This window comes from Pavona decussata, unplaced genomic scaffold (assembly GCF_977016875.1).
Source record: "Pavona decussata unplaced genomic scaffold, jaPavDecu1.1 SCAFFOLD_61, whole genome shotgun sequence".
Lineage (NCBI taxonomy): Eukaryota > Metazoa > Cnidaria > Anthozoa > Scleractinia > Agariciidae > Pavona > Pavona decussata.
The window spans coordinates 4,580,003-4,607,628 of record NW_028145482.1 but is presented as its reverse complement, the minus strand read 5'-3'; the positions used below and the strand labels follow the sequence as shown (position 1 = coordinate 4,607,628).

The following is a 27,626-nucleotide window of genomic DNA, read 5'->3' as shown; positions in this document are numbered from 1 at the left end:
ACTGGTCAGGAATAGTTTTCAAGCGAATTTCACATTGAAAATAATCTATGCACGGTGAAAAAATTATATGAAATGATCTGTTAACTATTCTCTTCAGAAAACAATTTCCTGTTTTTGACAAATGCTCTATTATAGTCCTTTTTGTTCAAAAATACATAAATTACCATATTTCAACTCTTCGTTTCTAAGAACGAGCATGGTGGCCCCCTCTTTTTATTCAAATTTTGGAGCAAATGTATTTAGACTAGTAAATTGACGAAATATGAACAAAATCTTATGTTAACGTTGGCTTTTATTTCAGGAGAATGACCTTTTAAAAAATCCTTGTTTCTCGAAGAAAAACGGTTTGAAAAAGTTGTTTGCTCGCTTTTTTTTTTTTTTATTCTTCTCCTAAAGAGTTGTGAATAGATTATTCGACAGTGGACAAGAATACATTGCAAGAATACATTTGTAGCTCGGTTCAAAGCAGGCGGAAAAGAGCTAGGACTGATTGATTGTAAGCTTTCGAGCTAGATTTGGTAACTTATCATGTAAACAAATCTATTGCATTGGTTACACGCATAATGTTTTAATGTACACGGCTCCAAACACTATTTTTCTTCGTTTGAAATTTGTGCATTTTTGGGTTGGAACTTTTGTGGTCACTTTTTTGGGGTAAGATATTTTTGTTAAGGACTTTTTGGGAGATTACAACACAAAACAAAGCCAATGTTCTCAACTTTTTCTTTTTTCTTTATTATTTATTTATTTATTGTAAATAGGACTTTTTTGGGTTGCATTCTGCGACGTTACACTCTTTTTGATCAGAGTGTAGCCTAATATGACCTTTTTCAGTGTCTAACAATTTTACCTGTGGCTGCATGGCTCTTGCGACTGCGCGACTCATAAATACTCTGACATTCACTTTGTCCCGAAAGTTACAACAATTTGCAACCAGAAAATGCATAAGTTCCTTATTCCCAAGCAAATAATCCATTATTATACTGGTTTCATGCGCCTTTGGTGATAAAATACTCTGACTCATAAATACTCTGACATTCATTTTGTCCCGAATGTTACAACAATTTGCAACCAGAAAATGCATAAGTTCCTTATTCCCAAGCAAACAATCCATTATTATACTGGTTTCATGCGCCCGCGGTGATAGTATACTCTGACATTACCATAATTATAACAATAATATTTATTTATATGACGCAAATTCAACTATATAGTTTTCAAATGCGCTTCATAAATATGAGCTGTATATAATACTAATGAATAATAACAATAAGAAAATCAAATGCTAATTAATATATTCATCTTGTCCCGAAATTTACAACCAGAAAATGCATAAATTCCTCATTCCCAAGCAAATAATCCATTATTATACTGGTTTCATACACCTTTGGTGATCATTTGCTTTATTCTCATCACCTGTATGTTTTGATACAGTATTGATACCGTATGGAGTAATCAGATGCTGATCACTATTGGGACCTAGTGATTAATTTCCTCCAGCTAAAAATGGAATTAAAGATAGCTACACTTTGGTAACTGGACGGTTATAATTTATATTACAGTCTGTACAATTAAAGTAATTCATACGCCTACTGCAAAATGTATGTAAAAACGCGCAAAAAGCTATGTAAGTTGAGTTCTAGTGTATTAATGGTTTGCATGTGACGTCATGGCGGCCGTGTTGGTGTACAGGAACAATAAGATTTTTCTCCTCTGGGACTTAACTTCCATTTTTATGCAAACTATGTGAACAAATTTTCCTTTGTTTTGTACACCAACATGGCGGTAATGCTAGCCACCAATATGTATACATAATTAATTCAGAGCTTCCTTCTCCAGGGCCCAGTTGTCCAAAGCCCGATTAAGCTAATCCTGTGTTAACGTAAACTTTGATTTGAGTTTAATGACTAATCAATAAAGATTCTTCGAAAATATTTTCTTCCCTCAGTTTTGACTCAAACTTTTCTTTACCTTTAGCTTAATTGAAATTACCCTATTTAACCATTTTTAATGAACGAGATGAAAACATCGATTAATCTTTAATCGGGGATTAGCGTTAATCTGCTTTCGAACAACCGGGCCGAGATGCTAAGACTCAGGTTATATCCAACAAGTACCTGAAAACAATCCTTGGATAACAGTAAGTCAGGTTGGGACTGCTGTGATCCCAGGGGTTATTCCAGCCGTTTTGTAAACGTTCTCTCGAACCGATTTTGGCCTCACCCTACGGCCCGGCTAACAGCCCCTTTTGTTCCCCAGGGCCCAGTTGTTCAAAGCCGGATTAAGTTAATCCTGGATTAACGTGAACTTTGGTTCGAGTTTAATTACTAATCAATAACGATTCTTCCTAAAGATATTTGGTCCTCAGTTTTGACTTAGACTTTTCTTTACCTTGAGCTTGAAATTAGCGTTTAAAACCGTTTTTATCGAGCGAGATGAAAACCTCGATTAACTTTAATCGTAGATTAGCGTTAATCGGCTTTCGAACAACCGGGCCCAGAATGCCAAAAAACTAACAATTCTTAACTAATATAACGTAAATATGTTCAAAGTTTGTGTTGGTTTGGTTTCTCTAAATCTCCATTTAAACTTTGCGGTTCAAAATTCCTACAGAGTCTTCATAAAATACGAGTGTGTTTGTCTTTAACCATTCACAGAATGGCCATCACGATACCAATGTTGTACATCAAATTGATCTTTAGCTTGCTGAATCACAGTTCAATTTATGTCAACCTTATGTCTTGTACTTCTTTACTGTTGCTAATAGAGAATTTTCGACACAGTACTTTAATGATATCCAGGAAAAGTTTTAACAATTCTGCGCACGTAATGACCGACACTCCTATCCAAAGTCCCAACTGCCCTCCAATGTCACTCATCAGATTCTCGATCTGTGATAGAAAATGGCAAGCCATTATGATTAACGACTAATTTTTCTTTAAATATCAACCCCCCCCCCCCCCCTCCCTGGTTAAGCTTTTTGCCCAGGGATCCCTCGGTATTCAAAATGTCTGTGCGGAAGACATCGTTACATAACAGTTGAGATTATATCATTCAGGAATACGTTGATCGTACCCCAATGTTGCAGATTTTAGGTCACAAAAACCTGCCATTTGCCAAGTCTCCCTGAACAATGTTGCCCCCTACTTCTAACAATTCAGTTCAGTGTATGAACAAGAAAGGTCACAATTGCAGGGCTGTCAACTCTCCTGGATAATCGGGAGTCCCTCAAGATTTTGAACCGTATCTCCCGGTCTCCAGATTTATGTCTGTAATCTCAAGATTTTGAACCGTATCTTCTGGTATCCAGATTTATGTCTGTAATTTCCCGGATAATTGACAAAGTTTGCTATTTGTCGTATACTCGACTGTGTGACAAGAAAATCCGAATTGTTTAGCGTTGTTTCTGGCACTGTTTAATGTACGTTTCCCCCCCCCCCCCCCCCCAACTCAACCCGTGAATTTGGCCTTGGTGTGACGTGTCGTAAGGCACTTTGCCCGGGAAGTCATGTTCTCCATATTTGAAGACGTGTGAGGTTGACAGCCCTGCAATTGGCAGAGTTTAACCCCGTATCTGTAACCACCCCCACCCCTCCCCTCCCTGGGAAGAAACAATTTTTGACATGTGAGCAGGATATGACGGAAAGATTAACTTCGAAACACCGACTCGCTGGTCTTCCAGTCGGTCGACAGTCTAGGTAGCTAATTACTGTCTGGTAGTTGTGTCTGTTTTCATTGGCTAGTTGCAACAGTTCTTTAATCACACAGCTTACCAAGTAGTATTCTGAATAGGTAATTTTCTCCATATTAAGTTCGTCAAAGTAGATTTTTATTCGTAGAAAGTTTTGCCTGCAAGAAAATGTTAGCATGTAAGTGGTGCGACATGTAAAAAGGCAAAGAAATTAAAAGTTTGGAATTGTGGAATCAGTAATGAATGCATGTATGTACCAAGGCAATGGGAGAAATTACAATGTTATTGCATTTACAAGTCTTATGGTATGTACTTCCAATTTCCAACCTGCAAATGCTGCATTTAAGTTGTCTTCGTTCATTCCGATTCTACTGACTCAAGATCACCAGTTTTGTTTCAAAACTACCATAAACCATTCCCCTAATCTCGTACCTTGATCTCAGTCGGTTCGGGAATGTCGAAATGTGAGATCTCCGCTCCGCCTGACCGTGGGAGATCAGGGTACGAGATTACCATTCCCCTCTCTCCCAAGCCAATGATGATCAACAATAAAGTTAGTCAGCGATTAGGGTCTTGGGGAGGAGGGGGGAGGAGTTGTACACGGAGGGGGCGTATCGTCAAATGGAACTCCTTCATGCAACGGAGAATGTTGGAAATGTCCCAAATTCCAAATTTTTTTACAGAGATTATACTATTACGCGGTGAAAGGCATTTCTGGCCTTTTTCCCGGTCTTTGGCAACACTGCTCACAGGCATTCATTTGAACGGTCACATATCAGCTAGGAATTCGTCCGTCTTACAATCACACTAAAAAGCACCACAGGATTATACAATTCAACTAGTATAAGATGCTGTGTCACAAGAATTTTGCTGGCGTTTTAAAAAAATAATTCTTGAATTGTAAACGCGTACCCGTTCTCGCCAACAAATGCGAAGAGGGGAATTTTCTAGTGAATATACGTTTTCAGCGATTTCAGTTGCTTAAAAGCTTGAAAACATCGGCCAAACTTCACCATTCGTAGCCAAAAAATATTAAAAATAGCTTCCCTGTACAATCATAGTTAGTGGTTCATTCTGCCTCTGATAATAATAAATAACAGTAATAACATACTTAATTATCCTCTCCTTGAAAAGTGTTTTTAAGGGATGATTATACAAACAGGAAGAAACAAATATATCAAATACAACGTAACATGGTTAAGAATCCGAGATACCAGGAGGCAGACCAGCGCGTCTGAGGGACGCAACTCCAGATAGTGGCTAAAGTGAGAGTTGAACTCGGGACTTCCGAATTTAAAGGCCGACGCCCAAACCCCTCGGCCACATTTGTGTAATAAGGATTGTAATACTGCGTAGCGTCGTTAAGAAATGTGAATTCAAAATATTATGAAACAGACGCTGTAAGATATTTTAAACCGACGTTTCGGCAATGCTGCCTTCTTCAGGGTGCAAAACTATACCGTTAAAAAGTTCGTAAAATTTACTCGTATGCCACACTGCCTCCACGCCATGCCTTCCATGAATACAGTTGACAAGGGAGTTGGCTTCTTTTGGGAAGGCATTCGGTTGATAAGAACAGGTAGAATTGGAGTTTTGGGAGCTAACTTTCCATGTAAACCGAACTAGAAATGGCTGGTATTTTCCCAAAAGAACGTGCCCTAAGATTTGGTATTGGTGTTGGCGTAACTTAAGGCTTTCCAAGTGGTTACCAAGATAGCTGGCATAACTCTCACAGCAAATTGAAGTATACAGGACTTCACGAAATACACAAGTAATTTGCTTGTCATCAAATACATACCTTAACGTGTCTTTGCTCCTTCCCATGTTGATAAAATTTGAATTTTTATCCCTAAGCATCAAAGCCATTATTTGTCTCTGCAAAGTACAAGGAAAATCAAATTAAAGGAAATTACATGAAAAGGGAATTTATTTTTTTTCGCTTATTTATGCCTAGGTAGATCAATAGGAACCCACGGCCGTTTTTGGCGCGAAAACTCACGTCTCTGTCAATTTGGTCACAATTGAGTCTATGAGTAATGAAGGTATCTTAATAACATTTACGATGGTAAAAACATCCTAATGAACAACTTTAATTAAGCGTTGAGACAAAGAGGTTTGTGGTATTGACCTCAATATTGTGCGTGTTGTATATATATTTTTTATTATTATTTTGAGGGCCGTTGGTTAGAAAACTGTAGCAGATTATGATGCCTCCCTCTTTAAGGACGGTGCCCACTAATACAGAAGTATTTTTACGTGGTTTATAACTATGCGGGAAACGCAGATCTTAGCCAGGGCTATTGGAATCCAAAAAGAAAATTCGGGTTAGCCACGCATTTTTCAGAGATAATTAAGCAACAATTATTCTAAAAAGCCGTAAAATACAAAGCAATGTAAAGCGGGTTTTTTTCCAAATTGAAGCTTTATTATCTCTGAAAATGCATGGCTACTCCCAATTTTCATTTTGGATACCAAGAGCACGTGCTGAGTTCTACTTTCTCCGCTTAATTTTCAACCGCCCAAAAATATCCCTGTATTAGTAGGCACCACCCATAGGAATCCCGGGTATCTCCATATGCGCAGAATGTATGCGCAGAAGCAAAAGTAGCCACCGTCCTTAAATAAAGTTTGTATTGTATTGTATTACCTCGTAATTTAAAGCCCACGAGGAACTTGACATGGAAGTCCTAAAACTCATGTGCCTGTTGCAGAAGAAATGATAATAGAGTAATAATTTTAGAGTAATTATAGATACGATGTTACCATTATTGCTTAGACGCGCCGTTTTCATCTCATCGCATCTCATCCCATCTCGATCATGTCTTATCTCTAGCTTATCTCATTTCATCTCGTCTCGTTTTTTCTCGGTCCTTCATCATATCATTTCATTGACTGCAAGCAGTCCCTTTCTGGTCAGTCGAGATGGTGCGCTCACAGCGCAGCGAGACTCCCCAAGCCCCCCTCCAATCGTTTGCTCCAGTTTTTTCGCGCTCGGCTATTTCGCGCGACCCTCTCGACTATCCAGCAAGGGACTGCTTGCAGTCTAATCATTTTATCCCATCTCACGCATTGATGTCGTCTTATCCTGTCCCATATCATCCCATACCATCACACCCCATTTTTTAGCTATTTCCAGTTGATCTTAACTTGACATAAGACTTAATTTATTTCTTCGATTTCATTTCATTATAGCGACTAATTTATCATCATGAGAATGACGTATTTTTCGGTGTCATACTAGGAAAAAAAATTCCGAGTTCTCCCGACAGTAGTCGACCTTCCGATTACTAGTTCGGATGCTCTAACACTGAGCTTCAGGAGACTCGCGGAGGCTGATTTGACTGACTCACGGGTCAAACATCCTGCATACTGCCAGGATTTTAATGTCAATGTGTGGTATATGCACAATGGAATAAATGTGATGATATATTTTAAGCCTAGTGAATAAATGAGAATGATGTAGGTTTTTAGTGAGTGACACAGGCAAACTCGGAAAAAGGGAATCCGAGTGCTCCTATCAGGAGTCGAGCCTAAGACCTTCCGATTAATATTTCGGCTGCTCTGCCACTGAGCAACAGGAGACTCGTGGGAGCTAAGGTCATTAAACTAGGTTCACGGGACAAACATCCTGAATACTGCTAGGATTGGAATGTCAAACTGTGGCATACGTGTAATGGAAAAAATGTGATCGTGTGTTTAAAGCCTGGAAAATACATGAATTTATTATCGTTGCTAACAATTAAAACGTATTTTATATTTGGATACATTATTGAATACATACGAACAAGGCTGGGGGCACTCCAAACTGCATCCAAGTTCGTCCTTTTCGAATTTGTGTGTTAGCTCCTGAATGCACTTCACTTGTGAATAGAAAGAAAAATACACGGAATTATTTAGAAATCGTTTCAGTAGTCCGGTAATAAGGCAAGTGTTTGGGTCGGGTGTGACATTCTGGCGTCAAAGGGTTGGTAATTACTGCATACAAAATAGGATTTATGTTATGAGACACATGGTACTTGTTTCTATAACCCCACCCTCCATTTTTTCAAAACGGTAAAGAAAAACCCAGCTTGATAATGTTATATACCATTTAAAAGGTCTTGATGCGTGTAATTCATTTCTGAAATCAAGATAACTGAAGGAAGTCAGGTCTTTGATAGAAATGGCTTTAAAACGACAAAATTAAAAACCGCAAAATTTCACTCATCGACTAATGTGGTATGTATACCTCAAGACTTTAGCCTATTTTGCAGCTTTTAATGCAAAGAACACTCTGAGATATGTGAGAGTCTGGAAATGCATTCAATGAAAATATTCAACAAATCATAGGGGTGGTAAGCCCCATCATAGATACCAGAGGGTACCATGTTTCCCTTGAAATGTTAAGATCCTTCCAAGACCAATTTGCTGACAAAAGTTCACTGCAGTTGAGCAAATACTGACCATGTTATAGTAAGTAAGTAAGTAAGTAAGTAAGTAAGTAACCTCTTTATCTTAAGAGGGTAACACTAAATAGTGTAGAAACACACAAACCTGTGGCCCTCTATCTAAAACTATAAGAACGGTTCAAAGTTAAAAACTATAATATTCGAGAAATAATAATAATTAAAACCTACACGTAAAAATCCAAAAACTTTAATTGCTCTTTAAAAAATTTACCCCTTAAACTGCACGTTTAAAATATTTAAGCGATGCTTGTTTCTTTATAAAAGCTGGCAAACTGTTCCATGTTTGTACCTCTTGAACTAAAAAAGTTGTTCCATCTTCTGTCGGCCCTATTCACAATTTTTCACTATTTTTGTAGTGAAGCAAGAATTTTTAATTTTTCATAAAATACGATTGATGCTGTAAGAGATTATAAGCTGCATGGAATGTACATGTACGCGTGAAATGACTGTGTCATTTCCATGAAACGTGATCTGGACCTCTATATCCCCTCAGATATCCCCCCTAGCTTCTATGCCGTGACCTCCTCTAATTGGATAACATGGCATTAGATTTCCCAAGAACAATGCCGGCAGGGTCACGTGCCTGGTAGGTCCAACCAAGCTGGACAGTTTTGTAGGAGAGACAAGGGGTAGGGGAGGGTAGGATACTCTAATCTGTGAAAGACCTTTGTTGTTTTATTGAAACTGCAATAATAATTCTACAAACATGGCCAAACTCTAGCCAACCAACAGGCATGCAAACGCCTTCTCAGGAATGCTAGAGGCTTATTCCTCACCGGCAATGCGGATGAAGTATTGGACCCAACTTTGGCTGTGCCCTGGTTTTCATAGCAGACTCGGAGAGTGTTGTCTTACCTTGTGAAATTTCAGAACAGACGTCTGCACCAAATCGAAATTTCCCTTCCGTGCAGTTGCATTTGTTTAACTGCGCACGCGCGAGACAGGAGTACATACAGCCCTGTACAGAAAAGGGAAAGTGCTTCCACTGATTACATATTTCCTTGCACAAATACCAAGAAAGCAATATGGTTGCTAAGAAATTTCAACAAAGCTATTATTAAAAAACTACTAATTGAACTGATTTGCAGGCCTGATTCTACAGGCACCACGCCGAAAGGCCAATTTGAATCAGGTCAACAAGTATGAACATTTTCAGGGCCAGGACTATCAGAGCCTAAGCGACGTTGGTAAATTTTAAATTTTTCTGCACTTCACCAGAAGCAACAGCGTGAAAATTCCCTGACCAACCGCTTTTTTTTGCTTTCGACGGCCTGTATAAAACTGCAGAGAAAAAAACTAATTGCCGTTCTCGTTTGCACCTACTGGTGCTACAAAACCCTTATGTCTTCAACTGAGCATGTACAAAGCATGTTGCCATATAATCACATCTTAGCTATTGCTTTCTGTTCAATATTAATTGTTGGTGACAGTCGTAAAGCGTGATATTGCAGTGTTTGAACTTAACCAAGAAAATTGGAGAATAAAAAATATTAACATGTCATAACTTGTATCTAGTGGCCCTTCCTACTTCTCAAGCAAGGCCTGGTTGGTTTAAGGACGGTGCCTACTTTTGTTACTGCGCATAGGTTCTGCGAATCTCGGGATACTCGGGTTTCCTATGGGAGGTGCCCACTAAGGGACCGTTCATTTTTTATGAGCATGGGGGGGCTGGTGGGATTTGGGGGGGGGCCACGAGAAAAAAAATGGCACTAAAGGGGGGGGCTACCAAAAAAAATTGAGTGAAAGAGGGGGGGGTCACCAGTAATAATTGGCTAGTAGGGGAAATTGAAAGTGGCTCAACACAGAAACAGATGAAGAAATTGAATATTATTTCAATTTCCTAACCACTTTTAATTTGTTTTACATACTGAGGTCGAAATCTGCATTTCATATTAACAACAACTGAGGAAATGAAGCATATCTGTTGGAAAAGCAATAATGAATATAAACTGAAGTAGACACCTATGTTTGTACAAGTTCAAATCAATATAAAAACGTAACAGTCTCACTATTGAATCATCCGTGGGGGAGTAGTTTTCTATTAAGTGTTTGTACTCAGAACTATATCAATAGATTGTTTAATGTTCTGTTTAATAGTACTCACTTTTATAAAGACTGTTGATTGGTAAATTATTTGAACCCAGGAGTATCAGTAGACTCAGTAGTATGCCTAGTGTGAACATCCAGATTAGTTTTTAATAATAGAACTGTTGTTGTTGACTTCAGTTGACGGTAAATCTGAGCAGAGGCCATCTTCAGAAAAGCTTGTAACTTTCATTTTTAATAGCAGTACTTTAATATCCAGGCGCGTAGGAGGGGGGTTCGAGGGGTTTGAACGAACCCCCTTTGAAGATCAATACTGGCGGAAGAAAAAGCACAATGAGGAGGTTGAACAACTACATGAGGTGTACCATGCGAGAGAGTAGAATGTCCACCCTGGTTCTAAATGCATATCAAATATGATATGCCTGTCAATCTTGACGAGATAGTCAATTTGTTCGAAGGCCTACACCCGAGAATGATGCAGTTTACCAGCTTGGTGTATGACTATCAGCAGATCGAATTGCTATCAGAACTTGGCAGGGCGCGGAATGTACATTGAACTTTCTTGTTTAAGTTGAAACAATTATGCCGCAGAAATGATGTATATAGCTTAAAAAGCTGCTGTAAAACAAATTTGTGATTCGCCTAAAATGGGTCTAAAAATGCAGGAAATGAGGTTTCTGGGAACCTAGATTTTCAAAAATTTCCGGGGGAGCATGCCCCCGGACCCCCCTAGTAAGAGCGCCTCCAGCGCTCAGCAAGATTTGGGGCTCAACGAACACCCCTATCTAACCCTTACCTACGCGCCTGATATCTGTGCGTCCGCTGTTTTTTTCTGTTTAATATGACTCGTAATCGTTGATTGGTATGCTTTGATCCGTATTTTGTTAGTCAGATCTGTACGTGTATTAATTGTTTCTACTCGAAGGGGAGTTATTTCACGTTAACTATTTGCTTGATTAATTTTTCTAGTTCATTTGAGAATCTAAATGGAAATTTAGGGTTTGCCGTTGTCGTAAACGTGTTGCTATCTATAAAACGTTTTTTTAAACAAGAGAAATCTTTACCTAAGCAGAGAACGGTAACTTTTTAATAGTACTGTAAAGAAATCACAGTACCAATTACGTTTATCTTTGATATAAACAGTACATAAGCGTTTTGTTAAAGTTAGGAGTATGATTTGTTTCTGGTTGGGCGGGAGGGGGGGGGGGGGTCATCAGAAAAAAATTGTTTCTGCTGGGGGGGGCCATGTGGAAAAAAATTGCATGCTAGGGGGGGGTCATACAGTTTCGTAGTGGTAAATAACCAAATCCCACCAGCCCCCCCATGCTCATAAAAAATGAACGGTCCCTAATACAGGTATATTTTTGCGAGGTTTAAAACTGCGTGGATAAAGCAGAACTTAGCAAGTGCTTTCGGTATCTAAAACGGGTAACTATGCATTTTTCAGAGACAACAAAGCTTCAATTTGGAAAAAACCGCCATACATTGCTTTGTATTTTACTGCTTTTTAGAATAATTGTTGCTTATTTATCTCTCAAAAATGCATGGTTACCCCCAATTTTCTTTTTGGATTTCAATAGCCCTTACTAAGATCTACTTTTCCCGCATAGTCATAAACTGCACAAAAATATTTCGGTATTAGTCGGGCACCGTCCTTAAAACATTCAGAGGGCGATGGGCCGAGGAACGCCAACTTTTCCACTCGTATGGTTCGCCGTCTCCAGTGTCCTCGAGCATACTTAAGTTGCTCCTCTGCCTTCTCGCAGGATTAGCTCACCCACGCAAAGTGTACCCCAGAAAGGGACTGCTGGCTATCTTTAACAAATTTGAACAATGTCAGGTGAAACCAAAGTGACAAATCGACAAATTCAAACAAGATAAACAAACCTGCACAGAATATGTTGAGCCCTTGTATTTTCTATAAATGGAGGAAGCCTCTAACTTGTCTTCACTGTAGCAACTTCCGTTCTTGAAAGGATCCACTCGTACAATTTTCAGCTAGAAAGCAAGACAATAAAGCTCTGACCGACACTGCATGAAATTCTCATTATTATAAATAACATTTCAATTGGTCTTATCGATATCAAGTTCACAGAGACAGATTGTTACTTTCGAATCTTGTAGCAATCTTTTAGTGTGACCTTTTTACTATTCTTCGCTTGTTTTTTGTAATAGAGCGGTTTCCAATTGAGTGTCATAAAACAAAAACTAAAGTAATAACTCTGGCCAATCGCAAAAGACGTAAACAACACAACGAGCCAATCAGAATTCGAAGCAAACTAACGCCAAGCGCGGGAAAACGCGTGCGGCCAAAACACGATTGGTTTTGGTTTTGCTTCTCATTGGTTGAGAAAGTGGCGCGAGTTTTGTTAACCAATCACAGAGCTTAGTAATGCAAAACCAAAGCAAAGCAAGCGCGAACTACTTTCGACAGTCGATTGAAAACCGCTCTATGTGAATGGCTATATGAACGTAACTCATACATCTTAATGGAATCATCGCAAATTTTCACGAATCTAACTAAAAAGCTTAAAAGGAACGTAACAGCGCTGGAAAAATGTTTCAATCATTAATTGGGCGATTAAAGAAGCGGTGTTACACCCAGAAGCAACGAGGTTGTGTTTTACAAGTGTCCTTCTTGTAGCGAGCATTATAAGAATGAATATCTTTAAAACGAATACCTAATCAGTTTAATTTCACTACAGCTTTGACCCAAAATTAAAACATTAAAATCCCCCATTTTTCCCTCGCACGTATACGGGCCTTCTTTTAAGTTTTGTTTACGGCCGTTTCTTTCGAACCATCAACATTTTCGGAACTTATTAGGGACACTGCGGCCATAGGGACTTTAATCTTTAAATGTTGGGTTATAAGCTGTATAAGGTATTCATTTCAAAGACATTCACTCTTGTAATGCTTGCAATAAGAATGACACTTGTAAACCGCAACCTCATTGCCTCTGGGTTTAATACCGCTTCCTTGATCACCCAATTAATGATTGGAACATTTTACCAATGCTCTTACAGCCTGTTTTCAGATTTCTTATCCATAATCGAACTGTTTGGCTTTTCGTGCTCGGTGAAAGAACAATCTACCAAAGAATTCAATACGTGCTTTTTCCACGAAGCGGGAATACGTGCTTGCTTTTCGTTTGTTTGTTTGTTTGTTTGTTTGTTTGTTTTTTGGTTGGTTGTTGTTGTATTCACGCTTTAGTCTGAAACCATATTAAAACAGCTATCTGAAGTTAGCAACAGCCGACTTCCATAAGTGGATCACTGACTTGAATGACAATCTAACATCGCAAATTGGCCAAAAAGACCGGTTACCGAAATTGAATAATTGATTGTTATGTATCAAATGAGGCAAACCTTCCGCAAGCCAATAGAAGTTGAAAATCCTGGAGACACGGTGAATCCTTCGTCTACAGGAAAGGGAATGTTTCGCTGAGGAGTAAGCAAAACGCGAACACCTGCCTCTTGACTCAGACTAGGGATATACTCCATTTGGTTTATAAATAAATCCAGTGTCAGACCTGTAAGAAAATAAGACATCACATGCAGCTATCCCGCGTAAAATGAAATCTTTAACGCCGGATTAATTCAGTTGCATGAGAATGAAAAAGGCAATTAAGGCTGATTTCCATATGATCGCGGATCGCGGATCGCAGATCGCAGATCACAATAAGGTCTGCGATCGTCTGCGATCATATGGAAACTACTTCTGCGATCGTCTCAGTGCGATCCTGGGATCGCGATCGCAGACGATCGCAGAAGGTAGAACCATGTTCTATCTAAAGGCTGGTTTCCATATGATCGCAGACGATCGCAGACCTTATTGCGATCTGCGATCCGCGATCATATGGAAACCAGCCTTTAGCGCAACTGGCAGTTGCTCTGGATCTCTGTCTCAGTTTTTCTTACCATACTTAGGGCCAGGTTTTGTGCTTGTCAAAACAGGTGTCTTTTTCCCGTCAACTGTGGCTCCAGAATTGAATGTGAAGCAGTTGCCGTATCTCCAGTTCCACGTCTGTTTCCAGTATCGCAGAAAATCACTGTGGAGTGATTATCAGGGTCAATCAGCACCTTACTTATACGTCAGCCACTAAATGCGTGCTTTTTCTAGTTAAGTTTTTCATTGTTTTAGTGCATCACTTGAAGGGGACACTTTAAAGAACTAAAACTCAAAGGGAATTTGTTCGTTTGCCTTCAAATTTGGACAGTAGCTAGTTTAACATATAAACAACAAAAAAGGGTCTGTGAATTTTTTTCTTTTAAAACATAGTGAAAATAAAGTAAATGATTCCTGGAAAACAGGTTTTGTTCCTTACAAACTACCAAATTCTCTGTACAAAAAAAAAGTGAAAGTGGTTTCTCATATCGGTTTAATCTTAACGCTTCATTAAACTTCGACAAGCTCTTATCAATATACATTTTTTATGGTTTTGTCTCTCTGTAAAAAGTTTTTATAACACAGCACGCGCATGCTTCCCCCATCTGACTTGCACACGTCATCGGATGGACGCACGGCCGTGCGTATGTTGAGAAATGTACCATGATGACGCCAATAGGAATTAGATTAGGATGCTCGCGCGATATGTTATAGTTTGTAATGTACATTGAAAACGCGTTGGACTTGTCGATGGTTGTTTGTTTGGTTGGTCAGTGAATTAAACGGCCCTCACGCTTATTTCAATTTATCCGCAGAGAATAGCCCTTTTCACGGTTGATTTTTCTCATTTGCATTACAATGTTATCCAACGTGGATGCGAGGCAATTTCGAGCTAAAACTACAAAATAGCCCGAAATTGCCTCACATACATGTTAGATTTCATTGTAATTCAAATGAGCAGAGTTAACCGTGAAAAGGGCTATTTGTTGATAAAAGCCGAAAACTTGAAATATTTGTAACACGATCAGTTATAAAAGTCAAACTCACCCATCTATACAGTTGAAGTCCTTCCAGTTACAGCGGTACACGAGCTCCTGCAGGTCATGCCCACCCTTCATCAGTTCAGTATCGTTATGTTTGGCCAGCATTCCCAAAATCAGATCCTCGGCGTATGCTTGAGCGTCAACTGAAACGTTGCTCAAACTCATTTTCTCCTCAGCATTCGAAGAGTCAACGTTCAGGGAATTCTTCATGGCTTCTTTTCGATTATCTGGTGGACCGAACGAGGTGGATGAGCTACTGGAGCCACTAGAGCTGTTAGAGCCTGAAGACCCTCCTCCTCCTCCTCCTCCTCCTCCTCCTCCTCCTCCTCCTCCTCCTTCAGGGCCTTTGCCCTCCATGAAATTGTCAAACGTTCCCATAATTTTGTCTGCTTCAGGAAAATGACTGATGAATGATTTTCTGATTATGTTAAGGTTACATATCGTCACTGCGGGGAATTGGACCGTCTGTGTAGGATAACAAGGACAAAAGAGGAGAAAAGAAAAAAGTGAATTAAGGGTAAACAGGGCGAGATTTAATGTCAAATGTTAAAAAAAAACACTCTTAAAAAATCAAAGCTCGATTCATTGTTGTCTTAGTATTTATCAACCTGCGCCTGATTAGCTCGGTTGGCGGGGAGGCAGTTTTCCAACCGAAGCGAGGGATCGCCAGGTTGAATGCCTGCAGATTAGATCTTCGCGTCAGTTTTGATCGGGTGGTGACTAAGTGGTTGGTCTGGTCAGTCTACACGCCCTTAAGAACACTAAACCAGTATGGGCGACAAAGAAACCCACAGAGTAAGAGAAGTAGCGCTGGCTTTGTGGCCGGCCTTTTCTGTTCACATTAGAGAAATTTAGAATTACGTTTACTGCAAACGGCAGAAATGACCACGTGACCATGTTTATCCTACATTAGGTTCTAAGTAAAATTGATTTGTGTTTCGTTAGCGTCGGAAGCCAAAATTACTTTGCACTTTTCTCTTCCATATACTCATTTTTTCACCGAAAACATAAAAGCGAATCTCACGTTTGCCGTTTGTCATAAACGCGATTGTAAATCTCTCTATTGTTTCACTGGTAGGATGGGATAAGACTACGAACGCATAGGCTAATAATGGCTGCCACAGATGCACGACTCAAAATGGTATGAAGTTGCCATGGCATGATTTCCTTTCAGTCCAGCACGACTCACCCGTGAGTATGTGACGTCGATGTCTGACTTAACCGGCTTATTCATGAAGGTCTCTAACAGCAATATGCCCTGATAGATTACCATTCCCGTTCCCGCCATCACCCCGAGCGCCCACAAAAGGCGCCAAAGCAACGACTCCGCTGACTGTATTTTGGCGATACCGTGGGCGGACGTTTCCTTTGCAAACTCACGAAGCAAGGCTCTTAAGGATCGCTTGTTCTTGGTCATTGCGCCGGGTTCTGGGCTAGACTGCTGGCTTGATTTAATTTGTGCGTCGATTTTCCAGGTGTCGATGGAAGAGGACCTTGAAGTTAGCTCAACGCTGAAAAACAAAAGGTTTTGAGTTCAGTGACATAAGAAAGGTACTTTTTGTTTCTGCATGCGCATAAGTTTTGTGCATCCTGGGATGGTCTGGAAACAAATGACTGGGGTTTCTTGAGGACGGTGCTTACTAAACCAACAAAGATTTTTTGCGCGGTTTATGACACAAATCATAGCAAAGGTTAATGGAATTTGAAAGGAAAATGGAGATAATTAAACCGGCTTCTAGTTCAGTGGAAAAACAATTCATGCATTGTTATGTATTTCAAAGATTCTCGGAACTACTGTTACTTACAGTGCGACGCGCCTTACCGTGGCCAGCCAACAAACGTTTTTTTTTTTTTACAAGTTAGCCACAAAATACAAAACGACGTGTTTTCAATAATTCGTTGATGCGTCACTTGCCTGTTGGACTTTGCAAGGAGGCGTGACCGTTAATCAAATTTGTGAATCCTGATTGCCTAACTTACAAAAAAATGTTTGTTGAGTGGCCACGGTAAGGCGCGTAGCACTGTAATCATCTCTGAAAAATGCGTGGTTATCTCCAAAATCCTTTTTTGGTTTTCAAGGTCTACCTTTCCCGCAAAAACTGCGCAAAATATCTCTGGATTGAGAGCAACGGTTCTTAACATCCTGGATCACTCTGACTTTTGGATCAATGCAATCTAATTGGTTCAGTTCTTGTTTGTAATAATCCCTAACACGATTGTTGCAAGAGTAGACGGCAAGGCCTCGTTTTCCGTGGAGAAAGATCATAGATCAAACAGCTGTTTTCAGAAATTTTGAAACCCCCCAAAATATATCACTATATCCATATTTCTGACGTAAGGTGTTACATTACGTTGATATTAATGTAAAACTAGAGGAAGGGAAGACCCCTTTTGTTGTAATATGGTTGCAAATTTGAATATGAAAAGTAAATGCGTGCACAAGGAAACCTAATTTTACCAAAGAATGTCGGATATGTGGATATGATGAATCTTTTTTTTTTTTGAGGGGGTGGGGGGGGGGGTCAGAATTTCTGCAAACATATATATATATATAGACTCAAAATCTATCTCGGCCGAAATCCAAGAGGCAATTGTTGAGATTTTCTCCTCTGAGAGGGAGCATGAAACATAAATATTGTAAACGATTTACCCAGCTCAATTTGTGAAGGATTCAAATACATTACACGGAAAATGGAAAGCTATAATTGTTTTCCAGGTGCCAAGAATGTCTGAAGTGGATCCAGGATTTGGGATTAAAATGATGGAAATTTAGGTCGCATAAATGAACGCTACATTTAATTGACAGGGCCGAAATGAGCGCCCACAAAAATTAGCGACTTAAAAATTAACATGTACACGATTTTTTATAATTCGCGTTAATTTAAGATACCGTCAATTTCCTATGCCGGATAAGGTATTAAGAAACTGTGACGTGAAAATGTGACGTGGATCTTTCCCTCAAGCGGCGAGACTAAACAAACAACTGTACACAACCCTTCATGCAAACCCACAACACACTAAAAGACTAAGTAACACTACAAATTTAATAAGTTTAGAATACATAAACGTTAAGTTACACAATAAACGGGAACAAAAAAAACAAACTATTTCTTCTAAACCTAATTAATTACTTTAAAACCAAGTTACTTTTGCAATCTTACGTTAATTACTAAGCTATTATGATACAAAATGTTCGCTCCTGCACAACGCTCAGTTTCTTCTTCGTCCAACCAAACCACAAACAAGCCAAAGCAGTCTACTAACCAACTTTCTGCGTTCCGCCAAACAACGCCTCTTTCTCTCTTGCCACGTGCTTTTCAGTCTTTGTTAAATTTCTCTTTACTCCGCCCTCGATTTCTCTTCTTCTGTTTCGCTGACTCGCTTTACCAATCGCGTCTACTCTTTTGCACGGTCGCCGTCGACAAATGGGTTTTGTCGAAGAACAAATGCGGCTGTCCTGCCCACCAAAAGGACTCTTGGCGGTGAATTGAACTTTCTTCTTCTTCTTCTTCTTCTTCTTCTTCTTCTTCTTCTTCTTCTTCTTCTTCTTCTTCTTCTTCTTCTTCTTCTTCTTCTTCTTCTTCTTCTTCAGTCTTCTTCTTCTCTTTTCTCTTTCTTACAACTGTTCCAACAACCAAACCCTAACCCTTATTTATATACTCTTAAACAATTACGACACTAAATAATTTACAAAAAAAAAAAGAGAATAATGCTAGCTACAAAATGTACAATTAACGCCGATTACGCAGCAAGATATGAAATACATGGTAATCGATATAATAATAGTTAGTTAGACTACATTGAAATTGACAATACTACGCACAAATTCGTAAGACGACAATAACTACTAATATACTAGTGACAATTTTTTGACTGCGATAAAAATAACTACAGTAACAAAAATTAAGACTACAAATAATTAACACTGAATATTCCTAACGAATTACAGATTACAAAAAGATATACGATTATAAATATCTACAAAGAAAACATGAACAATAAGGATTTTGTGACAGGATGATGTTTAATCCAAAACATGTTTTGCGCCTCTTGTTCCTTTTTTAGAATATTAGTCTGTCCATTGCTGCAACGAAGCTTCGGTAAAAAACTATAAGCTTAGTGCGAAGTAAAAGGTATGATTTCAGTGATTCATTAGTGAAACAAAGTCAAATCCGTATTAACATTAATCACCTGGGCTTGCAATTAACTGTTTTTAAAAAGTGAATCATATCTAACAACTGAGTTCTGCGGAGCTAACTGACGCAAGTATATGCTCAGGAAGGAGAGCAAGACATGAGACCACACAACGTAAAATTACTGACAAAACGTAATAAAATGATACCATATTTGACCATATTTACCTCTCTGTCTTAGGCCGAAAGTGAGTAGGTGTCGCCCAACGCTTTGTATTTTCGCTAGGCCCGTTCATAGCGAAAAATTACGTCTTTTCTTTTGTTAAAAAGACGTTTGAATGTTGCTTGCCCGTGAATTGTAGCTTTTAACTTCTTGGACTACGCTGTGAACTGCACGGTCAAAGAAAGCGCCGCACTTGTTATCCGGCGGAAAGGTTTCGTTTGAAGCGCTGAGAATCAGACACTTGCTGACATTAACTGATTACGATGTGACACTCACGGTAACAGCTGTATTTACCGTATTTAGATCGCCACTAAGTTCGACACAAAAGATCACAAAAGAGGTTCTAAATTTAAATTAATGTGTAAATTTGTTTTGCGCATAATTCCATGCCGAGATGATCAAATGCGCTGCATGTACAGTACAGGGACACTATCCAGATCGAATTGGAACTTTCAACTGTTGGTTTTTGAGGAGAGGGGGCAACCGGAGTACTCAAAGGAAAACCTCTTGGAGCAAGGACGAGAACCAACAACAAACTCAACCCACATATGACGCCGAGTCCGGAAATCGAACCCGAGCCACATTGGTGAGAGGAGTGTGCTGTCACCACTGCGTATGCGCCATCCCTACTCCCCCAATGAAGTAGCGCGGAAGCCGAAAGAAGGGGAGCTTTTACACCGGATGAGTGACACTTTGAATAAGTTGGTTCTAACTTGAGTCCAGTGAAAGGGTTCAATCTTATCAGATGTCGAGATTGCTATCCCATCATTTCCAAATTCCCCGCGCCAAGGTTTAGAGGAAATCAGAAAGAGCAAAGCCTTCAGTAATCGCAGCCGCGCACTTTAATTTTAATTTCCTTTCTTTCAGCAAGTTTAGCCGTGGCTCTCAATTCTTAGTCAGTGTATGGTTCTAAAATCGTGAGTCATGTCAGTAATGTTATTTATCTGCATGCTATATGCTCGTATAACCAAACAGGTCTCAATATCACCGCCCCCATAAACCCGAAGATTTTTATTTGTTTGTTTGTTTGTTTGTTCGTTTATCCTTTCTTTTACGGCACCTGATCAAGGTAGTTATATCAACAAAGTAATGAAATCGAAATTGAACTACAGCTTTTGATCATTCTCTGGGACAGCCTTCCGTTAAGTAACTTACATCGCATTGAATATCTTAGCCCTTTTTTTGACATTATACGGGTGATTAGGTTTTTTGTAATTACCCAGGTATCGTTTGGATTTGTCTTCGCTGAAAAGGAAAGGCGGTCAAAACCTGCACTGAGTAGAGCAGTTTTATGTACGGAATATTACTAACAAGAAGAATAGTCGTAGATCGATTTCATGACAAATTCGAACCATTTGCTACGCCGGAAATCCATGACACACATTTGGACACACGTCCGATTGTAAATATATACGAAGCCATGACAAATTTTTATGTTAGCAAGTACGTGCAAAATAAACATATATTTGTCAATCAGTAAAATTCAAATGAGCGACAAGGTGTTGTAAAATAGAATAAAATTATGTAGCCACTGATTTTTTAATTGCGCAAGCTAGTAATAGTAGAATAGAGGTACGATGGCACTCCACATAATAAAAGAAGGCCAGCTTTATAACGCAATACTGAAAAGACAGAAGTGTGAAGGTTACCTCAGTCAAGCGTACAAAAAAAAATCCATATTCGAGTTCAACTGCTTTGCTCTCCGAGCGCGTTTTCGCGTTTTCAATCGCTTCGCGGTGAAACAACTCGCCGTTTGCCATCTATTCATTTTTTTCCCGTTGCTTAGTGAGAGTTATGTTTATACTCCTTTGGACGACTAGTGAAACTGTGATCCTCTGGTCCCATATCGAATTACAATTTGGAAATGCAATAGGACATGGACATGCTGGAGTTTGAGAAGATAGGAAAACCCGCGGGAGAACCCGAAGAAAAACCCTAGCCTCGAGCAAGGACGAGAACAGATCAACTCAACCTGAAGGCCAGATTGGTGGGAGGCGAGTGCCCTCACCTCTGTGCAGTGCCGGCCATTCATATGAGTAAAGATCTCTACCTCAGAATAACTGATACTACAGATAAGTAACAACAACTTACGATGAGTTGCTGATTCCATGGTTGTGCATTTCATCTGTTATTGAGCAGCTCAATACTGTTCGTGCACTGAATCTGAAATCATGTGATTACGTGCGTATTAGTCAATGTATGCCACGTGCTTTAAATAAAAAGGGATATACGTCAGTAAGAAAATGGCAAAAGTGAATTGTTTGCTCTTAGCTGACATTTACGTCCAAAACTTGGCATAAAAACCGATAAAGACGATAAGTTTCAATTGTTTCGGCTGACTGCAAACGTCTGTAGTGCGTTTCTTTTGGCGTTTGTGTCCTTGTAGTTCCGTACACAAAACACAATAGTTAAAGCGACTGGCCAATAGGAACATCCCGTAAAAATATGTAGCTGAAAGTCGAATACAATGGTCGATGCAGCTTAAAAGCAAACAAATGTGAAAAAAGGGGACAAGTTTAACTCCTGATATCCATTCCATTATGCAATTTGTTAAAATTTTTACCATTATCAGTATGCAAGTAAACAATGAAGTAGAAATTGCCTCCCCACAAAAAAGGTACAGGAAAGCACATCAGCATCACTCAACAACCAGCTATGAACACATTAATCAGTCATCAAACAAATTTCAAGCCATTTTCGAGGATGAATTTTCATACCTTAAAACGAACTATTATTAGTCGTGTCCGCTGTGTGACCTTGAGAAACTGATGAATGACCGTATAAGACTGGCAAAACATGTCACTGAGTATTTAAGGCGCTGTTTAGTTGAACACCCACTCGTGTTTGTGAAAGATTAAGATAAATAGGTTTTACTAAATTTGACTGATATGCAAAACACGATCACAAAACAATGTTATCACTCCCACTTCCCAGCAACCTATTGATATTTACCGTTCAGTTATGACAACGGTATTAAAACTCATGGGAAATACTACCTTTCCAGGTAAGTTTTCATTTTAGTAAACTGCGTAGGAGAATACCCGAAATATTAAAAAACGACTGCAGAGCAAAAATGAGAACAACAACTGAGTCACAGTTTCACCTTGTATTGCTCATTTCAGTAAAATTAAATTTTTGTCAGTTTTGCCAGCGTAACCATGGTTACTTCAGTTGTTTATTTCCAGCAATCGCGATCTGATCATAATCGGCTATTTTTGGCAGCCAAAAAACAGTTTTAATTAACGGGCTATGATTAAATTTGCTGGATCTTCCACGGTAGAGCTGATAGTAATTGAATTGGAATGACAAATTCTGACTTTCATGAAATAAAGCTAAGTCCAAAACGCAGCGTTAAAGTAAGTGTTTTTAAACATAAATTAGCTTTCATTATCATTTCACAGTAGGTTTTGTCAGATTAAATATCAGCTTAAAAAGAAGACGAAAGTCAACAGGATTGGTCTGTGATCAGGGAAAATCTTTACAGCCTGGGACAGCTACCAAGCTGAAGAAACTAGGCCCGGCACAGTAGAAACTCTCAAAGCAGTCGGTACCACTGACATCTCAAAGCTGCAATCTCGCTATGCACTGCGCTCATTACGATTGCGTCACGCACGAAATTGTATAGACTATGAGGTTCTATTCATATAATACTTTCTTGAACACGACTGCGATCAAGCGAAGGACAACATGTCGGTATGTCTGCAGCAAGATTCCGCGAGAGCGACAAGTCCGCAAACTAGATATCAAGATTGAACATCATCGAACAATTTAAGTATTTCAAGTAGGAGTAACGGTTAGCAAAGGGAGCGTAACGAATACACTTAGCAAGTAGAACCATGTTGGAACACTAAATATAGACCAAGTGAACGTATCGAGCAAATAAACTTACCGAGCAAAATGGTAGGGAGTTTCTGTGTAACACTGACAAAACTGCAAATTGTGTTAGTCGATTACTATGCTGCAACCTCCGTTAAATACACTCTTTTGAAGGGAAATGTATTCAAATCAACGACGGAATACCCCTTCAAGAGATTATAACAACAAACTGCGCGGGTGAAGATTTGTCTTTTTTGTATTCAAATTTAGTTGCCCCCTACAGGCGCAAACGTTGTGTTGACTTTGAAGTTATTAGCAAAACGCTGAAAACTGAAAGCCGCTGCTTGAGTTAGAATTAATTATTAAACACTGTCATTTTGTTTCTTGCATAGTCACGGATCTTTTCTTTAAAATTTCACGGTGTTAAAAATGTCATCTCACACCAATTATTAGCGACCTTTTTCTTTTATTTGATTAGATTGGAGGGTTGTTATTACCGTTAGCCGTTGTTCAAAGATAAACTAAGAGATCAGAAACCATTTTAAAAGACGCATGCTATTTAGTTATGTATTTTAATGTTGTTTTGGGACTGTAGAGGGAGACTTTTCAATTTGCAATACGTTCAGCCAGTTCACCATATAGAGAACCTGCCATGCAAAATCACTGGTTTGAAAGAAATAATATGGCAACTTTCATTCATTAAGAACGAAATTATTCTGATTGATTCTGATATTCTGCATGTTTTTCTTAAATATTTACTAGAAAATTTGCTATTTACTTTAAACGACCTAACGTTGCTGTCAGCAACATTTCATTGGTTGAACTGGAAAGGTTGGAACGTTGAAGTATGCTTTATTAGATAAAGTTTGACCAACATTCTTTTGCCAGACGAATTTGTTGCTTTCGCTGATCTAACATTTTGGCCAAGATTTACTTTCTTAACGTGGTGTTTGATCACCTCGCGTTCAATTTTGTTCAACTTATAAAAAGTCAGATGGACTGGTAGCTGTACAATAACATTAGGAAAAACGTTTATCTGTGTTTTAGTTCTTGCCCTTTGAGGCTTCTGAATAGAAAGATACATGACGGGATTAATGTTTTTCCTATAAAGGTTTCAGTTTACTCTAGCTAGCACGGGAATCCAAACAGTTGGATTAACTAAATGTGAAAATAAATTTACTAAAAAAAACCAATCGCCAAGAAACATCCATATTATTGGAATAGCTACAACGTCTTCAGTTTTCTATCTCGTTTTTCTGCGCACCACAACTGATAGTTATAAAACGTAGGGATTAGTGATTTATGGTTGGAAAACAAAGTAGTCGTACGTGAGAGCCAAAATTAAATTCAACCTACTTCTTACGTCTGAACAAACAGTAATAACTCAATTTTAAATATTGACCGTCACATTTTAATTAATTACTGATGTACCCTAGCGGCGAGTCTCCACGCCATTGTTATTGTATCGAGAAACGTTGCCATAGCAATTTTCTAATTTATGACATTACTGAGATAATTAAGACAGAGGATAAGCTGAGAAATACATATCTTATTATAGATTATATGATGGAAAAAGGCGATTAAAATTGTCCATCTTTTACTTCATGGAAAGCGTCGTTTTAAAAACAAAATTATTTTCGTGGAGTTATTCACTCCCATACCATTCCACCTTTTTAACCCTTCTTTGTTTTCTAATCTGAATTTTATAGTATTTGCCTTTTTCATATCCAATTTAATTTTTTATCCTTTCGAAGTTGTGATACCCCCTGAGCAGAACGAAAATGACACTAAATAACAGTTCATTACACCGAATTGAGGTTTAAATTGATTTCACAAGACGTTGACAAACGCAGTGTTAAAGGAACAGGGGCTAAATCGTGCGCTGAGTTTCAAATATGAACATTATATTAATTTGTATGTTTAGGTCATTGAGTAAACATGACGAAATTAAAAAAAATTTCATTTTGTTGTCATTTAGATACTCCCTCCCACATCTTAGCAACGCACTGATATTTAGATGAAAACACCGAAATAAATAATGGGTCACCAAGCGATAACTCTTCAGGTTTACTATTTATTTTTAATCAACTTGCACACCGCCTGATCATTAGCGGTGAAAACTGTTCTCAATTCTCACAGCCGAGTGAATAACTGTCAATACAATACAATACTTTCTGTCAGCGTTCGCTTACGTACTATGTACCTGTAATATGAATAATTTTCTCAGCTTTTCTCTGCTTTACAATTAAAAGGCTTTTAATCCCATGACGACTATTAGAATACGATATTTTAATTACAATTTCTAGCCATAACGGCCACAAACACAATTTTGCTGGTTCCCCGAGTAACCAACGCGGCGGCGACCATTTTCGACTGATTTTCTGTCACTATGTTTCCGACCACATTTTGAACTTAGGAGCAAAACTTTGCAGGTGAAAGAGAATAATTTTTTAATTAAACTTGCACCTGTTAAAGGTGTTGCTCGAAACAAGCCTTCATTAATAAGATTTATTGCGATTTGACAGACATTTGTGATCATCTACCTTCCTACTTGAGGTTTTAACGGTGAAGTTCGAATCAAAGTCCCAAATTTCAAGTTTGATAAACGCTATGTATATGCAAAGTATTGATGTTTAGCATTGTTATTATGCTATTTTTTAACACTGCTTTTTAACTAAAACATGTTTATTACCGATAACCGCTGTTTTGACTAATGACCTCTCCCGTTACTAGTCAACATCGCTGTTATATAGCTTTCCGGGCGATTCCGATCCTCTATTTACATGATTTATTTCGGAAGAGCACAAGATCAAATCAATTTTTCCTCAGCGTGATGATTCAATTAAAAAACGTCCCCGCTATCCGGCACATTAAAGTGATCTTACCTTGTAGATAATTAAGTATGTAGTTTAACTCCGCTGCCACAGAACCTCCAACGATGTGATCAGAATCTATAAGAGATCCATTCGACGATTGGTGTTTTCAGTCGATTCCAATAATGGCCTGTATATTTAATTAAAAAAAAAAGTATTTGTTTTCAGACAGCCTTCTCTACCAGCTTAATCGTTTCCTTGCATGGAATATCCGATAGTTAGGAGAGTTTATATTTAAATTACATCGTAAAATTACCCAGGCAGTTTTGATTTGACAGTTCTAAGTTCTGGCCTTCCTACTGAAGTTTGTTTGAACTCGCTTGGTTGCCGGAATTAAGATTAAGTCAATATCATGATTGAAATAAATAAAATCAATGTGTGGTGATCAGACGGCGAGATTTCTAACAAAGCTCCCCCGTGTTCAGTATTTCATCTGTAGTCTCAAGAATATTTCACATTTTCAGCATACGTTCGAAGAAAAAGGGATTAAGTTTTAGAGGAATTAAATACGTTGTCGGAATAAATTACTAAAACATAGGTTTCCCGTTACCTACCTTAAAAAACGATCGGAAACATACATCAAAATGAACAATTATCAGCTCTCATCAGTTTTGTCCAAAGTTTATAGTTTCCAGAGATAACGGTGACTTGTTCAAAACAAAACAGGCGAAAATTATTTTTCAAAATCTTTCTTATTTAGATTGCACCACCTGCTAAGTCAACGAAGTACTGTAATTTAAGGATATTAGCAGCACAATTATTTTCACAATATATAACCTTTGAAGAAACAGGCTGTTCACATAAATTAAGCCCCATTAACACGACATAAAACTTTTGGAACGGCTCGGATGAAGTGGTGCGCGTAACAAAAAAATAGTACTGATTACTCATTTGCACATCCTTTTTTCTGCCGTGCCAAACGATGTGAAAATTATGATTTGGTACAGGTAAAAGGCTCAACATCTCGGCCAACGTTCAATTCTTGCCTTCTTGCCTTCTTTCTTGTAAGACTCTTGTAAAAACATGGCTAGGTTTTTGGCCGAAGGAGGCGGTGCACGCCCTCGGTGTTAACTTCTTGTATAACCAAGAACATGCCAACAAACTAAATTTTGAAGAAAAGGTCCGTAGGCTAGAAACAATATTTAACTCTTGGAGAAGAAGAAATCTCACTTTGATCGGAAAAATAAAAATCGTCAAAACCCTGGGCTTATCCAAGCTTACATTATATAGCACATCAGTACTAGGTATTCCCGAACATCTAGCGAAGAGGATCAATAGGCTTACTTTCAATTTCATTCGGGAAGGAAAAACGGCAAAAATTAAAAAAGAGATGATCATTGCTGAAAGAAAACACGGTGGATTAAAGATGATGGACTTCGAAATCACGGACAAAGCTTTGAAAATCTCCTGGATTAAAAGATTAAACGAACAGAGTGACGCCTCCTGGAAAATAATTCCGGAGCAA

The 27,626-nt window shown here is 38.6% G+C and overlaps 1 protein-coding gene across 5 annotated transcripts; it reads right to left on the bottom strand.

Moving 5' to 3' along the window:
* Positions 1-1,170: 1,170 nt before the first annotated feature.
* LOC146479238 (degenerin mec-10-like) lies at positions 1,171-26,274 on the bottom strand. 5 transcript variants are annotated; one of them, XM_085111500.1, is made up of 13 exons: positions 26,174-26,274; positions 21,564-21,635; positions 16,306-16,627; positions 15,121-15,581; positions 14,106-14,236; positions 13,554-13,717; positions 12,073-12,183; positions 8,995-9,097; positions 7,473-7,551; positions 6,339-6,393; positions 5,490-5,566; positions 3,774-3,849; positions 1,171-2,891 (listed from the first exon to the last, which is right to left on the bottom strand). In XM_085111500.1, exons 2-13 carry the CDS (start codon positions 21,590-21,592, stop codon positions 2,724-2,726), a joined length of 1,776 nt encoding a protein of 591 aa, XP_084967626.1. In that variant the 5' UTR covers positions 21,593-21,635; positions 26,174-26,274; the 3' UTR covers positions 1,171-2,723. The 5 variants fall into 5 exon arrangements, with proteins under 5 accessions (XP_084967626.1, XP_084967624.1, XP_084967625.1 ...); XM_085111498.1 differs by lacking the exon at positions 26,174-26,274 and adding an exon at positions 23,362-23,505; XM_085111499.1 differs by lacking the exon at positions 26,174-26,274 and adding an exon at positions 22,190-22,301.
* Positions 26,275-27,626: the final 1,352 nt, after the last annotated feature.